At 51.3% G+C, this 14828-nt stretch overlaps 1 protein-coding gene and 1 long non-coding RNA gene across 10 annotated transcripts in view; one reads left to right on the forward strand and one right to left on the reverse strand.

Annotated features, from left to right (window-relative positions):
* Nucleotides 1–368: 368 nt before the first annotated feature.
* Nucleotides 369–14828, reverse strand: part of Kcnn3 (potassium calcium-activated channel subfamily N member 3) — a 133942-nt gene continuing 119482 nt past the window's right edge. For all 5 annotated transcript variants that reach the window (XM_004871336.3, XM_087203508.1, XM_021249353.2 and 2 more), the window contains 3 exons: nt 10384–10511; nt 9485–9554; nt 369–5900 (listed from right to left, as the gene is read on the reverse strand). In XM_004871336.3, the coding sequence (XP_004871393.2) occupies nt 5604–5900; nt 9485–9554; nt 10384–10511 (495 nt within the window). In that variant the 3' untranslated portion in view covers nt 369–5603. The remainder of the gene's footprint in view (nt 5901–9484; nt 9555–10383; nt 10512–14828) is intronic.
* On the forward strand, nt 5899–14777 carry LOC147820810 (uncharacterized). Of its 5 annotated transcripts, none has more exons than XR_015448191.1 (6): nt 5899–6089; nt 7210–7450; nt 7654–7848; nt 10468–10543; nt 11796–11985; nt 14234–14777. It is a non-coding gene; the product is annotated as an uncharacterized LOC147820810 (long non-coding RNA). The 5 variants fall into 5 exon arrangements; XR_015448187.1 differs by having other exon boundaries at nt 14231–14413; XR_015448188.1 differs by lacking the exon at nt 7654–7848 and having other exon boundaries at nt 14231–14769.

Below are 14828 nucleotides of genomic sequence, written 5' to 3' on the forward strand. Positions count from 1 at the left end.
GGAAAACTGGGTGGCTGGGCTAGAGGCATAATTTATGGAGTGCAATGGGATGGGGCCTTCGCATTTATATGGAGAGAGTCCGCCCTGTTATTAAGCTGGCTGTGCACAGCTGCAGGGAGGGATGGCTTTTAAAACCTCTTCTGAGATGGCTTGATAGAATCTAGGGAGGAATTGGCTTGCTGCTTACGGCTGAGCTTGTACTAGTGTTTTGGTTGTTTTTGTCACTAACAGCCAGCTCTCGGAGAATGAGAGTGTGCTGTGGGACGTGGCCAGGTGAGCCCACCTCTGACGGGGATGTGTACTCAGAAACAGTTCTCAGGAGAGCAGGCTGACACTGGACCTGCTAAAGACTAGCTCAGTACAAAATGTTAATTGAAAGTTACAATATATTTTATAATATAGCAATATATTTCATATTTAAAATAAACTGTTATGCTTTCTCCTATCATTAAAAAATAGCAAGCAGTACAGAGGCAAGATGCAAATTCATACTGAAGCTCGTCCAGTCTGGGATATAAACACTTCGATCTCTGAGTGCCGTGGAAATGTTTCCTCCATGAATATCCTGCCACTTCCTTGTTCTCTTGTGGCCAGCATAGAATGGAGAGCCTAGGACAAAAACTGAGGTGTTTTTCCACCAAAAGCTATGTTCTGAAGAAGGCGGATCTGTCCTGATTGGGATTCAGATTGACGCAGCTCCGGAACATCGTTGATTTACTGTCTGTCTTGTGGGAAGCTGGGTGTTGGCTTGTCCATCAGATTCATATTTGATTTCTCACTTTTTTTTTTTACCAGAAATGTCAGCATCTCTCTGGGGTCCTAACTATTGGTTGGTGTTGAAGTTTGTGCTTTTTCGTCACCAGGTTGGTTGGTCACCATAACTCTTCCGTATGTCCAGGCCCAGGATCACAGCTTCCAGAATATGTGTCTCAGGTGTGTAAACAACTGTCACCGGGCACTTGGCACCTAGGGTTGGAGGTCATACGTTGAAGATTTGACAATGGTCTCATTCAGAGGAACTCCAGTTCATGTGTGGGTGTTTCCAGGAATGGTGTAAGACAAAAACATCACAGTTATATTTTTCTCTATCTGTATATTTCTGTACACCTTTGCACTGAGTACTTCCTAACAAGCTGTGGTCTATTTCAGTAAGAATCTACATATCACTCTTCTGACAGGCGTTTCAAGTCAGTTTCTATTCATGCAGCCTGGCACATGCTTCCTACCACACAGGCAGACAGTTAATATTGCTATCCCTGCAATACTACTTTCTCAGTGGTGCAAAACCTTTACCTTGGCAGCAGTGTAGGAGGAAGAGACACTGTCCAGGGTGTCTTTGAGCCAGCTGACTGCAGGGGGAGAGAAGGGGCTGTCCCAGACTACCAGGGAGCTACCAGGTAGCTGTCTAAGGTACTGAAACCAAACGCCAAGGTCAACAGGGACAGCAAAATGCCTGCTAACAACTCTGTCCGCTTCTAGCAACTTTCCAGGAAATAGATGACTGTACAAAGACAAGGACTTAAAAGCCATAAAAGAGTAATAACCTACTGGTAGTGCAGTGACTTCACAGGGTCTCAGATGGGGGCTATGATTGCAACAAGGCCATTTGCTCCGAGGTGAAACCGATTCCTACTTGGGCTGACTGTTTGTGGGGTTACACTCTGGGGAGCAGGGAGGTTCTGGAACTGTGTGCTAATCCCATATTCCTCCCTGCTGATTCTGCAACCCATGTGTTATGTCACAGTTACTTCTTGGAAATTATTGACTGCATTCAAATGTAGCAGCAAAGCGTGGCCTAGCTGGTCAGTCTGGGCTGCTGTTGGTGACAATTGTGATTTCATTTTCCCCTTCTATTGAATACTTTGTACTTAATAATATTAACTATTATCTTCATTTTAAGTACAGAGAAATTGAGGTATGAGGTGTTTATATTAATTGGCAAAGATGTGGGTCCAAATTGAGATTTTTATTTTTCTGATTTTGTATCCCTAGTTTTGTTCTTTTCCATGACTTAGTCACAGAAAATTGCTGAAAATGTAAGGGGGGAAATCCTCAAACATAATAAAGTCATTATTTCTTCAATGCTGTTCCTTCTTGCCCTTAAACAGTCCTAAGAATTTGTACTTGCTCAGCATTTTAGGCTTTGTTCTCCTGTGTCCAGCCCTACACTCCCAGTTTGTGAAGCCACCAGGCCCAGTCCCTGCTGAGTTGAGAGTCTCAGTGGTGACTCGGGTGGCGCCTCTTGTTCTTTTGGATTCTATCAAGCATTCTACAGATATGATGTCATGAAGTTACATATTATGAAGATGGCAAGAACAGTTCATAAACACTTGATGATAATTTATTGATGATGATCACACATATGTGGCCTTTAATCCAAAGGTGCAGATTTTTATTTGGACTTCAATCTAAGGAGGAGTGAGCTTCCAGTCTGGTATAATTCACCAACTGATGCTATGTCCTCAAATCCCACTGAGATTTGTGGTCTTAATGTATCACAGTACATCCCTGACTTTACAGTACATGAAGCTATAATATGGCTTAAGCGATGGGGGATGGCTCTGTATTTCTAATTCAAGTGTCTAGATAGCTGGGGGAATATTAGAGTGCTTTGACCTGCCACTGTATTAATGGAAAGGTTATAGGAGGGGCTCTGCCACTGGGCCAGCCTTCTAGGAGTGGGCAGAATTAAGTCAGTTCAATACTGGAGTAAGGTTACTGTAATTAATTGTTTTTACATGTAGCCTATTGTTTTTTGTTGTCATTGTTGGGTTTGGGGGGGGGGTCCTTGATCTTTTTTCCCCTCCTTTTTTTGTACCAGGAACCAAACTCACACTGGCTGGGAAGGTGCCACACCTCTGAGCTATGTCCCCAGCCCATATAGCCCATTCTTGAGTAGATAATTAAACCTCCTCCACTACCAAACCTGGAAATAAGGTACAAGAAGGCATGGCAGTAGAATTCTGTCTCCCTTTCCTTCTGACCTAGATGCTGAGGCCAAAAGATGTAGGAAGAAAATCCAGGTGAGCTACACCCAGGATGATCAATACCTAGGTCATTAAAGGTTTATTGTACTTGCAAGAGAATTGTAACTTCCCCACATAAAGCTGAAATGCTAGTTCAGAGAAATAGTATCCCATTTACCATTACAGAATCAACATGCAGATTCGGTCACTTACTTTTCTGAAGAATGAGTTTCTTTCGCCAATAATGAAAACCATTCATAGCTATTGCACTACCAATAGGCCAAGTCCTGCTATAAACGCCCGCGGTCTTTGTAGCCAGCGGCGACTGCCACTGAAAGGCCCAACCACTCCTCGCCTGGTGCTGCTAACCTGGGCTTCAGTGTTCACCTGGTGAGAGCATCGGTAATGGGCCCAAGAATTATCCTCATCCGTCATGGATAAATGACCGTCCGCGCACTGTCGGGCAGGAGGAGTGGTGGTGGAATCCTGCTTGTCATTTAGCTGAATGGAGACTAAATCCCGCATGTGCCCCGCTCCTGGCCACGCCCTCCACCCGCGCATGCGCACAGGGCACAGGGTACTGCAGGAGGACAAGGCAGGCAGGTGTCAATGGCGGAGGGCTGGAGGTTGAATGCTCAGGACTGGCGTGCTCAGGGCTCCAGCAGCGGGCTCTGTGAAATGGAGGTAATGCCACAAGGAAACTACATGACTATTTCGTGTTTTTACATCTGCTCACATATTTGGCTGAACTGTGATTGAAAACAGAAGCACCATTCTTGGAAAGAAAAGGAAAAAACGGAGGGGGGAGTCTTTCAGATAATTAATAGTTAAAAGAACAAGTAAAAAAAAAAAAATAGAAAGCCAACAGCAGGTGTGGCATCTCTGGTATGCAAAAAACAAAGACAACTGATGAAAATACTCCAGGAAGTTATCAAGAGTAAACCACCAAGAGGACTGAAGCAACAGCAGCATCTGGGGTAGAGCCCTGGCCTAGCATGTGCAAGGCCCCAGCTTCCATCCCCAGCACTGACAAACAAGCACATGCAACACGAAACAAAACAAAAGCAATGGCAAGACACAGAGAAGAGGTTAGCACCACCCCGAGAATGCCCACGACGTCCTGCTACAAAGCCCAGCCCAGGATGGCAACCTTATGCGAACAACACCCTCTGCATCACCCTAAACAGATGAAATGTTCCACATGGCATCTTTCGTTTCCCCACAGCAGAGGTCAAAGACCCCAGAACATGGAAAGTGATGACGAACCCATCACAAATGCAATGCACGGTCAGATTATGGAGCAATGAGAAGGATTTTCAGTGCCTGTCCCTACGCTCTGTCTTGATGTTTTTGGTCTCTTGGAGTCTGAGACATTCTGGAATAATTTTTGCACCAAGATTAACATGGCACAGTAGGAAGGCTGCACAATCTCTTTCCTCTTATCTCCCCCACCAGTTCCCTTAGGGCACCCTGTGTTCTCATGGGATTTCCCTCTGAGGTGACTCCCGATTGGGCAGAAGGACCATGCTGGCCACTCTGTCCTCCCAGCTCAGCGGCTCATTGGTGAGCACTTGGCCCTTTCTTGCTCCTAAAGGCTTCCTGAGCCCTGAAACCTGTCACTGGGTGAATACTGCTCCAACTCCCAGACCACACTTCCATTCGTGGCCATGTCGCTGGGTGGCACCTGCGTGTGCACCTCTGTTCCCCTCCCTCACACCATAACCTGGGCGTGTGGTCCACCACAACACAGCCTGTATGGCTGTAAGAAGAAAACTCTGCCAGAGCTGTTATTTTTAGAAGCCTGCTGATCCCTCCAGAATGCCAACAATTTCCATGCAGCATCCACTTCAAATCACACACAGCGTGTATCCAGGGCACAGCAACTTGCACTGTTGGGAGGGACCTGCTCTTCCATGAAGCTCAGAAGGTGGTGTCACCAGCTAACTTCCCGAACCGAACGCACCCCACATTCAGATCAAAGCCAGCTGGGCCCACGTCAGAGGCTGCCTGCTGTGGGCAGGGAAAGGCACCAGGTCCCTTTTTATTCGGCTTGAGCTCAGACAAGAAAAGACCTGGACTGAATGTGGGATGTGCGTGTGTCTGTGCTTGCACGTGCTCACAAACACAGAATGGGAAATCTGGCTTTTTTCAGTCTGCACTGGGTATGTCTGTTTTGGCAAGTGGTGGGCAGCTCTCTTGCTTTTGACCCCTGGAGGCTTCCGCAGACAATCAGAAAGGAGAGAGGTGTGCTGGGGTGGCCCGGCCCCACCCTCCCCAGGGCCCCTCTCCACGGCCCACAGCTGGCTGCCTCAGGAGTCCCCTCCCCACCCCCACGTGAAGACCTGAGATTGAGTGTGGATTTCTTTTCTCCACCAACTGCGGCAAGGGCCCTGCCAGAGGCGACGCTTCCTGTCCTGTCCTCTTCCTGCTTCCAAGTAGAGGCACCTAAACAGAGATTAGATTTCTGGCTTCAAGGCATCTCCAGCCAAGCACGCCGAAGGAACGTGAGTTAGCTAATCCGCCGGGTCTCGCCTCTCTCCAGTCCCTGGTCTGGGAGTCCCAGGATGGCAAAGCGACCTGGAGAGTTGATTTGCATCTTAAGACCTCTGGGTAACGCTTCTGGACGGGGAGTTTTATTTAGCAACTGCTTGAACTTGTGTACGGGGTCGGGAAGGAGGTGGAGCTGACCCCGATCGGGCTGTCGGACAGCGGGGCGGGGGTGGTCCCCACCGCCACGCTCACGGCGCGGGCCTCCAGGAGGGCGGTCAGGAGCTGCTGCTGCTGCTGGCGAAGCGTGTCCGCGAGGAGCAGGGGCAGGGAGTTGAAGCTGGCAGAGAGGTGCTCCAGCTTGGCCTCCAGGCTGCCGATCTGCTTCTCCAGGTCCTCGCTGCGATCGTTGAGTTCCGTGATTAAGTCATACACGACGTTCTGCATCTGTGTGGGGAGATGGAACGGGAGGGGACGGCGTCACAGAGGGGTCTGCACGGGGACCGGAAGCCCCGCCTCACAGCAGTGGGCAGATGTGGCCGAGGCGGAGACCTGGTCCACTTCCGGAGACGGGAGGCCCATGGCTTCTCATCACAAAAGTACCGAGCGTTGATTACACTTTAAAATAGGAAACAGGTATGTAGGAACAGAAACGGCACCTCTGCTTCAACCAAGTGAGCTCTAAACCGTGTCTGTACTCTGGGGAGACCTGAGCGCTCAGCTCCGTGGCCCTGACGAGAGGAAGCCAGGTGCAGAGGGCTGGTGGCACACTTGGGTCAGCAGGCCTGGGCCCGGGTGCAAGTCTGCACGCAGCTCACCAACGCACCCTCTGCCGGGCCGCTTAGCCTCTGGCCCGTGCCTCCTGATCAAGTTGGAGTTAACAATGACAGCACCCACTCGGGTCACCGTGCCCCCCTTCCAGCTCGGCGGCTGAACAGCTTGGAATGTGCAATGTGGGTAGCTCCCGAGGCAGGCCCGATGACTGGGAGCGGCCTTGCTGACAGCCTGCCCTTCCCGGCTGGCCCCTGTGGCTGCTCTGGGATATCCCCAGGGTCCTTCCCCGTGGCTGAGCCCTGGTTGACTCCCCTCCTATGGTCCTGACAGTGGCTGTCTCAAGGGCATGCCTCTATTGACCTCTTGCACCCTACACCACTTCCTGGTGCCAGGGCCCTCACCTTTACCAGTGCTCCGGCCCCAGACACCCCCTGGCCGCCGTGCCGATCTTCAGAGTCCCAGGCTATGTGAGAGCCATATTTCTCCTAGCAAATTACCAAATGCCATCCTGGCTCCCTACCTCGAACTTGGGAGCCAGATCCCCAGGAGTCTTCATGCTCTTGAGGGTTTGGGAATGAGGCCCCGGCGGCGGCAGAGAGGCAGACGGGCTGGCGTTTGGGCCCCATCCTAGGGTGCACTGAGCTATGGGGGACCTGCCAGTGACATCCCGATCCTGTTTCATCCGGAACACCAGGTTTCTCTAGAAGGCAGTAGAAACCATGGGGGCCAAAGGAGCAGGGAGTAAGGACAAAAAACAGGGGAGTAGAAGGTGGGAGAAAATGAGAAGCCAGAGAGGAACAGGAAGGGGGTTTGGAGGTGTAGCAAAACCCTGCTGACTGGGATTCACTAGGCTGCTCTCCCATCGGCTCTGCCATTGCCAGGGGTGACTTTAGAAGTCGGGAGTCTGTCCCTGGGTAATTAGCATTCACAGAGGAGGGACAAGCTCTTCCCGGAATGTGAGACCTCAATTCTGCTCCGCAAGGCACCCTGCTGAGCCGGGCTCCAGTGAGGCCCCAGCCACAGGCTGGCCAACGGCCCGACCTTGAGACAGTCACTCTGTCCCTTGGATCCTGGTTCTTCATCTATATTCACAATCAGTATCAGCATCTACAAAACCTTTAGAGCTTCCAACCACTTCTGCAGATGCCATCTCATTTGATCACCTGAGCCTCAGATGGTGGGAATTATTTTGACATTTCATTTGAAGAAATCGAAGCAATCAGGTAAAATACCCAGGCCCTCCCAGCTCTGTCACCATATAAAGTAGCTATTCAGTCTAGAAATTAATATTTGGAGGCCATGTGCCACATTCTTCATCTGGGAGGATGGAAGGGCAGGGGTGGGAAGGTGCTGGGCTGGGAGGGTGAAACATAAAGAAAAGGGAGCCAGCACAGCATATGCTGGCCTCCCCGGTTCTGTTGCCTAGTGACAGGATGCCAGGGGGAACGTGGACCAATGTGAGATGTGCTCAGCCGCTGCCAGCACTTGGGCAAGTCTCCTAGGGAAAGAGACAAGGACTGGAGGCTGTCAGAGTTGTCTCCTCCCCAGCATTCATGCCCGGTCCCTGCAGCGCCTCTGGGAATCTCCCCCTAAGCCTTCCCTGCACACTCTTTCTTTCCAGGTAACTTGCTCCCCCGGTTATGTGGTTGGTTCCCCTGTCCAATTCATAAGAGCATTTTTCCAGCTCACTGGGGCTTTTGCTTCACCTGTTGGCTCTGCTGGGTCCCTTCTCTCTGAGAGGGGGGTGGCATCGCAGAAAGGTAGGCTTGAAGGGTGGGTGTACCTGATATTCCTGGGGAACATCAGCTACCATGTGCCCTGCTAGATGGGAGGGGAAACACTGCTACTCGTAGAAGACTAGGAAATCTCACTGGGACATTCCTGAATTTCACGGAGTGGGTCCCCGGATATGTTTTTTTTTTTCTCTCATGAATCTTGTCCTGGCTATAGCTGATTGGTCCAAGGGTGGGCACATGACCCAAACTGGCCAATCAGCTTGTTTCATCTGAGAATTTAGAAATAAGACCAATAAAAGGTGAGTGAGGAGAGGATGAGAGAGAGAGAGAGAGAGAGAGAGAGGGAATTGAGCCAGGCACTTGACTGGAGAGATGAGGCATGGTGCGAGAACACCTCCTGAGGCTTCCCAGGTCCTGTTCCAGTCAGGCCCTTCCTAAAGTCAGACACATGTCTGCCCTGAGGTGTTTGGGAAGGAGACTCCCTTACATCCTTGGAGCGCCTTCCTCCCGGAGACCCCGGGGTTCTCTCCTGCACACCAGCGTGCCATTCACACCTGACCTGCCTGCGCTCTCCTCACACCCCGGGCGTGGGCACCCAGGCTCCCAGGAACTCCCACTCCACCTCCACAGCCCCCTCTGAGGCCCAGGCTGTGGGCCTCTCCCCAGCGGCACGGAGCCACCTGGTCCCAGATTGAAGTCCTCACAGGCCTGGGGCCGCTTTCTTTGGCTTGATCCCACTATTGAACAAGATACCTGCAAGTGGCCCAACGACCAGTAATTTCTGATTACACCCTCTTTTCAAAAGGTGCTCAGTTTGCCAGAGGGAGTTTCTCTTGCTTTCTCTCCTGGGGAACTTGTTCCTTATACCTGACATCTGCAGAATGTTCTGCCAGCCTGGCCCTGGGCGAGTTCTATGGAGGCAACGAGGAGAGCCTCCCTGCAATGCTGTGACGCTGCTCTGCCCACAGTGGCCTTCACTCCCTTCCCACAGTGATGTGCAACAGGACCATGTTTAAGTGCTCATGGAAGCTCAGTGCCGGAAACACAGGGCGACACGTGACAGCGAGCCTCAGGCCCTGGGCGCTCAAAGGAGGCCACTCTTTTCGGGATCTTCATGTTCATGTCAGCCTCTTAAGAAGTAAAGAATTTGGGCCTAGAAAACCAGGCTCGAGGGACTGGGAGATGCAGGAAAATGCATTTGCAATTATTATAGCAGCAAACGGGCAGGGTCCCTCATTAAGGGCTTTGCCCGTGCAGCTCAGAGGGCCCTCAGAAGCTCCCTGTGCACAGCTGCTGTAGCCACACACTGAACAGACCCAGTGGACGGCTAGCTAGGTCCAGGCAAAGACAAACCTGAGCCGTCTAGCTTAGGAAACAAATGGCAAACTTTAAACGACGTACCGCAGGGTGTAAACGTCAAAAACTCGAGCCTTCTTTACACCAAGATCATTCTCCAACGGGGAGGAGCTGTTCCTCACTCTCCTGGGCCTGTATGGAGAGGCTCCGGACACTGCCACTCACCTTGGAAAGATCCACCAGAGTGTTGGCCTGGTCGCTCAGCTTCCTCTGCTCCATCTTCACACTCCTCAGCCTGCGGGGAGAGGGAGCGGCCAGACCCCAAGGCCATGTTAGGGTTGGCCGCCAGCCACTCTGCAGCCCTGTCATTTCTCCTGAGGTTCCTCTTCGTGGGGCACATGAGCTGAGGAGCAACCGAAAGACACAGAGGCTCCTCGGCCCCGGAGAGCAAGCTCCGGGCTCCACACATGCTCAGCTCCAGCCGCTTGACTCACTTGCTGTGCTCAGGTCCTCTGCCTGCTTCTTTCCTTTGCTAGGCTGTGCTTCTACCATGAATGCCCTCTTCTCAGCCTTTCAGTGTTTCCCGGACCTCCAGGTCAGAATGAATGTTTTCATCCTTTGCTTTTTTATGGTACTTAGAAAAACTGTATTCCTAGCTAGGTATGGCATTGCATGCCTGTAATCTCAGCACTCTAGGAGGCTGAGGCAGGAGGATCATAGATTCAAGCCCAGCCTTGAGCCCCTATCTCAAAATTTTAAAAGATTAAAAAAAAAAAAGGCTGGGGATTTAGCTGAGTGTGAGAGCCCTGGGCTCAATCCCTAGCGACACACACACACACACACACACACACACACACACGCACACACACACACGTCATATTCTTCTGTCACAGGAGGTGCTCTGAGTCACAGTACTAGGGTGTGTGTGAGAGAGAGAGAGAGAGACACGAGGCCACAGGGACCCTAGCTCTCACTTTTCGGTCCATGCATCCTGCCCACAGTCTGGCAGGTGCAGTCAGTGAGTCAGCAGACTGGGAGGGAACAGCCCGGTTTCTCCTGTGCCTCCTGGGTGTCCGAGCCCCCCCGCCCCCACGTGCTGGCCTGCTGCCCAGCTAGGTGCTCACTGGTGGATAGCCTGCAGGAACTTCCGCTGGTGCTTCCTGACTTTGGCGTGGTCCATCTTCTTCAGCAGCTTTGTGTGTTTGTAGATGAGCCACGTTTCCCGGAGGACATTGGCTGCAGCGTTCTTGATCTAAGGAGAGAAACAAAGCAGGCCGCTATCAGGTACATTTTCCTCGGTCTCCCATACTGCGTTTCCTGTTTGTTGCTGTAGTCTACCTCCTAAGAAGACGATTCTGCGTGATCTATTTTCTTAATCACGATCATGGAACTCTGAGAAAAGATGATTACATTTGCCCCTCATCAATCCTGGACACAGTAGACCGGAGCTTGGAGTTGAGAGGCCTTTCTTCTTGCCTTCTTAATTATTGCAGTGCTGCCTCTCAACTGCTGTCGCCCATGTTATATTTAGACCATCTACCTAGCAAGGCCTGGCAGCCGGGGTACCCTTTGGATAGGTAAATACACGCCCTTACACGCTCCCAGCAGGCGTCACACCTCACCTGAGACCCTTTCAGTGTATGTGTACATCTCTTGGATTCAGTGAGTACACAGATTTCCTAGGAGCTGGAAATTTTAAAAGGCCTCTTTGAGGAAATATCTTTATAAGTACCAAATCCATTGGTTCCTCTCCAAAATGGCCAAAAACGCTCACAATGCAATTCGGCATGTAAATGTCACTGGCATAAAACCGATAATTTCCAAGCACTGTCTAAAGCTCAGTGAGGATGCCAAGGTGTGACCCGGGAGCTGCCCCCCAGGCTGGCTTCTTCGCCGCACACGGCAGTCACACGTTTCCACATACGACGCTGTCATCCGTTGACATGGAAACCACTGATATCACCCTGCTCTTGACTGAGCCAGACATATCAATGGCATCCAGATGGCAGGGGACAAAGTTTTAATCCAAACACAGACATCTTCAGCAATTAGTAGCGAGAGCAAGAGAAAACATTCCTTATTAAGCACAAGCTCGACAGATTTCTGATTAACCATCTCCGTTTCCGGCAGCCATGCACACTGGCGCAGGTCCACGGCCGGGCCTGGAAGCAAGAGGCCAGGCTAGGAGAGATCCGGTTACTGGCCAGAAAGGGTTTCAGCAGAAGTGGAGAGCACAGACCTGCCTCCTCAGACTGACATCACCAGATGGGACGCTGTGAAAATGCAGAGACGTGGGAAGGCCTAGGAAACATTGTTTTTCAGCCTGATAACTTTTGTGTGCATTTCAAAAATTTATTACTAAGGCTGGATTATATTTTTTTCATTGGCGCTGAAGTGATGTTTTTAAAAGAACAGCTAAGTCTTCTCAAAAATGTCTAAGTGACATAAATATTGCTTTTGTTGTTCAGTAAAAATCCACTGCACAATGGTTTTAAGTGATTTAATTGCCCACCTCTGGCACTTTCCCTCCTTCCAGGGAGTAGGCAGGGGCTGGAGACCTGGGTCGGAGAGGGGAGGCGCGAGAGGCGCTCAGGCCAGGCCAGTTACTGCGTCCTCCTGCAGGGACAGCCGTGGTGCCGCACTGATCTCTGCAGTTGCCCTGGGGCCTTGGCGTCCACGGAAAGCGGTCAAGACAAGCAAGAGGGAAAAGCCCTGTCCTGGCCCTGGTAAGACCAGCAGAGCCCCAGCCCTGGAAGCATCTCTCTAAATGCTGATAGGGCCATGGAATGTGGCTGACAGGCCTTCGACGATGGTCTCGTGTGAGTGTGGGACAAACAGCTAAAGCAGGAGTCAGCAGGCTCTGCCAGTTATTGAGCAGTTTAGAAGCAGATGCTTAATTATCCACAAGATGGAAAAACACATCCTCACCGTAAGGGCTGCTAAGAGGCTCCAAGGAGGTTGTGGAGCTGGTGGTGAGTGCAGCCGCTGGCTTTTGCCAGGTGCCAGGTGAGAGTCAGGTCCAAGACTGTCCCATGCACACTCCCTGGGGCCTCACTGCCCGCAGTGGGGCAGGGGTGAATCTCATCCCCATTTTACAGATGGAGAAACTGAGTCACACAGCAGGGCCATACAATTATCAATGGCCAATGGAGTCAGTGTGGGTTTGACTGTTACAGAAACTATAACGTGTCCAACAGATGCCAGTTATTATCATTCAACTCAATTGCCCTCTCAGAATAGGAGGAAACTGCTTCAGAGATGAGGCCCTGGGGCCTGAATCCCAGCTAGCTAATGGCCAAGTCAAGATGAGAGCCAGGTCTGAGAGGTCCAGAAGGTTTGCATGTGGCCTGACAGAAGATGTGACCAGATTTCATTTTCAGAAACAAAATTATTTCCTGTTTTGAGGATCAAGGAATTGGAAAGGACATGAGATTTTGTTTTTGCTTTAAATCATCACGGCCCTCGCCTAGCAACACAGCAGCACATGGGGTCTGTGTCCCACACTTAACTTCAGCCCAATTGCCAGATGCTGCAGCACAGTGCGGCTGCAGCCAGAGGCGGCTCCGGTGCATCCAGGACAACGTGGTTAAATGCAAGCCCTTGCACTGACTGAAATTAATTGCCAGCAAATAGGCTGGCACAAAGCTAAGTAGATCAATATCTGCATGAGAAAAAGAAATAGGGTTTTAGCTATACTATGCTTTCCCGGGTAGGCAGCAAATGCTGCTGTGTCCAGCCAGGGTCCACTCCAGTCCACCTGGCCGATCACTCTGAGAGTCCTGGGAGGGGGGCTGGGGCCCTGTGTCCCCCAGTGGGACTGCGGGCGCCCGCTGAGCTCTCGGAGCAGGGTGCCAGGCCAGGCGCTGTTCCCACGATGGGGCCAGAGGCATGGCTTGAGATGGGCGGGCTGTGGGGCTTGGTCAGATGGGGGCACAGTTAGTTAGGGTCCCTGTGTGCATCGAGGGTCAGCTTTCCTACCTAAATACCCCACAAAACATACAGGCTGCTTTACTTCTACGAGTCTATAAATTCCCCACTCTCAGATCGACCCTTTATTCTGCCTTGGGCCAGGGGATGGCTCCGTGACCTACCGACTTTAGGAAGGACTCTAAGATTAGTGGGCCCAAGTGAGAAAGTACCCAACCAAGATCTTAACTGGCAGCTAACATTTACTGAGCACTTACAATGTGCCAGGCTCGGGTCTGCATTTTCATTAACCCCCAGAAAAACTGGACGAATAGATTATTAGCTCTTCTCAAATCTGTGGCTGAGCTCTGAGATTCACTTTCCTCATTCATTCATTCATTCATCCAGCCATTGAACATGTAATGAGCATATGCAACGGGGCAGACCCTGTTTCAGGAGTGAGAATACTACAGTGCTTGGCCCGGATACATAACTGCTCTGTCGAGATTCTGGCCCAAAAATGTCGCCTTCTTCCCTCTCACCTCTCCAACCCCTTGGGCACAGCACACCAGTAAAGTCACGGCCTTGCCAAGGTAGCCTGCCGCTTGGTACCACAGGGAGGCTGCGGGCTGCAGGAACACTCGGGAAGGGGTGTGAGGGCGATGAAAGGGCCCCCTTCTTGGCTCTAGCAGCCGCAGGGAGCCAGGAGACAGTAAGCCCGGCCGCCCCCATGGGGAACCCCTAGGAAAGGAATCACTAGCACAGGCATCGCGCTGCCAGGAACCCTGCCCCCTCACCATGGGAGCACCCGGGCCGGCCCTGCCTCACACACTTGGCTGGAGGCCTCATTACACGGGCTGCAGGGTCTCACTCTCCCATTCCCGACTCCCTGCTGCACCCGGAGACAGGCGGGAAATGGAGGCATTGAGGTGGAGAGGAGATGCATATTTCTGTGGCTCCAAGGTGGAGTTTGGAGTCTTCCCATAGCAGCCGGGTAGTGAGTGGTGAGAGTTTCATAATGCTATTAATGTGATGCTTTGGAATTAAACTGGCTTTTCTCTCCAGCAGGCCTGGGACCTGAGCACCAGGCCAAATTCCAAGGAGAACTGCCTGGGCTTGTACTGGGGAGACACTGCCAGCCCAGCTGCACTCCGAAGCTGCTGGCTCCTCCAGAGTTCCCCACGCTGGTGCGCCTTGCCTCTCCCGGGCCGGCGGCTTCCGGCTCCAACATGCGATGTTTCCCTGATGACTGTTGAAGAAACGCTGCCCAATCTGTCTGGGACAGAACTTCTGTGGGGCTGTAAACTGCTGCCCACTTCTGAGGAGAATCACCATCCCTAACAACTGCTTAATGATTGTCTGATTCGTTTTAAAGACATGAAGACTTGTTCTGGGAATCTACTGGTGGGCCCAGCCTGCTGTGGGTCAGCCATCTAGGGTCCTTAACCAGACTTTCTGTTCCTGGCACAGCAGAGAATACCATTATTTTCTCCCTATAAAATACTCTATGAGTAAATCTTTGAATTAGCGTGCTGAAAAAAATTTTTTCTAGCAAGATTGTAATAAAACTGTGACATATGCTCATAATCAAAGTTTTCTTTAGCATTGTTCAGGAGCCACTGGGGGATTACTAAATGTTTTTGACATATCCAGAGCGAAATTA

This window comes from Heterocephalus glaber, unplaced genomic scaffold, assembly GCF_053883595.1.
Source record: "Heterocephalus glaber isolate CG9 unplaced genomic scaffold, H.glaber_assembly_v1.0 deba00001795, whole genome shotgun sequence".
In the NCBI taxonomy this organism is placed as follows: domain Eukaryota; kingdom Metazoa; phylum Chordata; class Mammalia; order Rodentia; family Bathyergidae; genus Heterocephalus; species Heterocephalus glaber.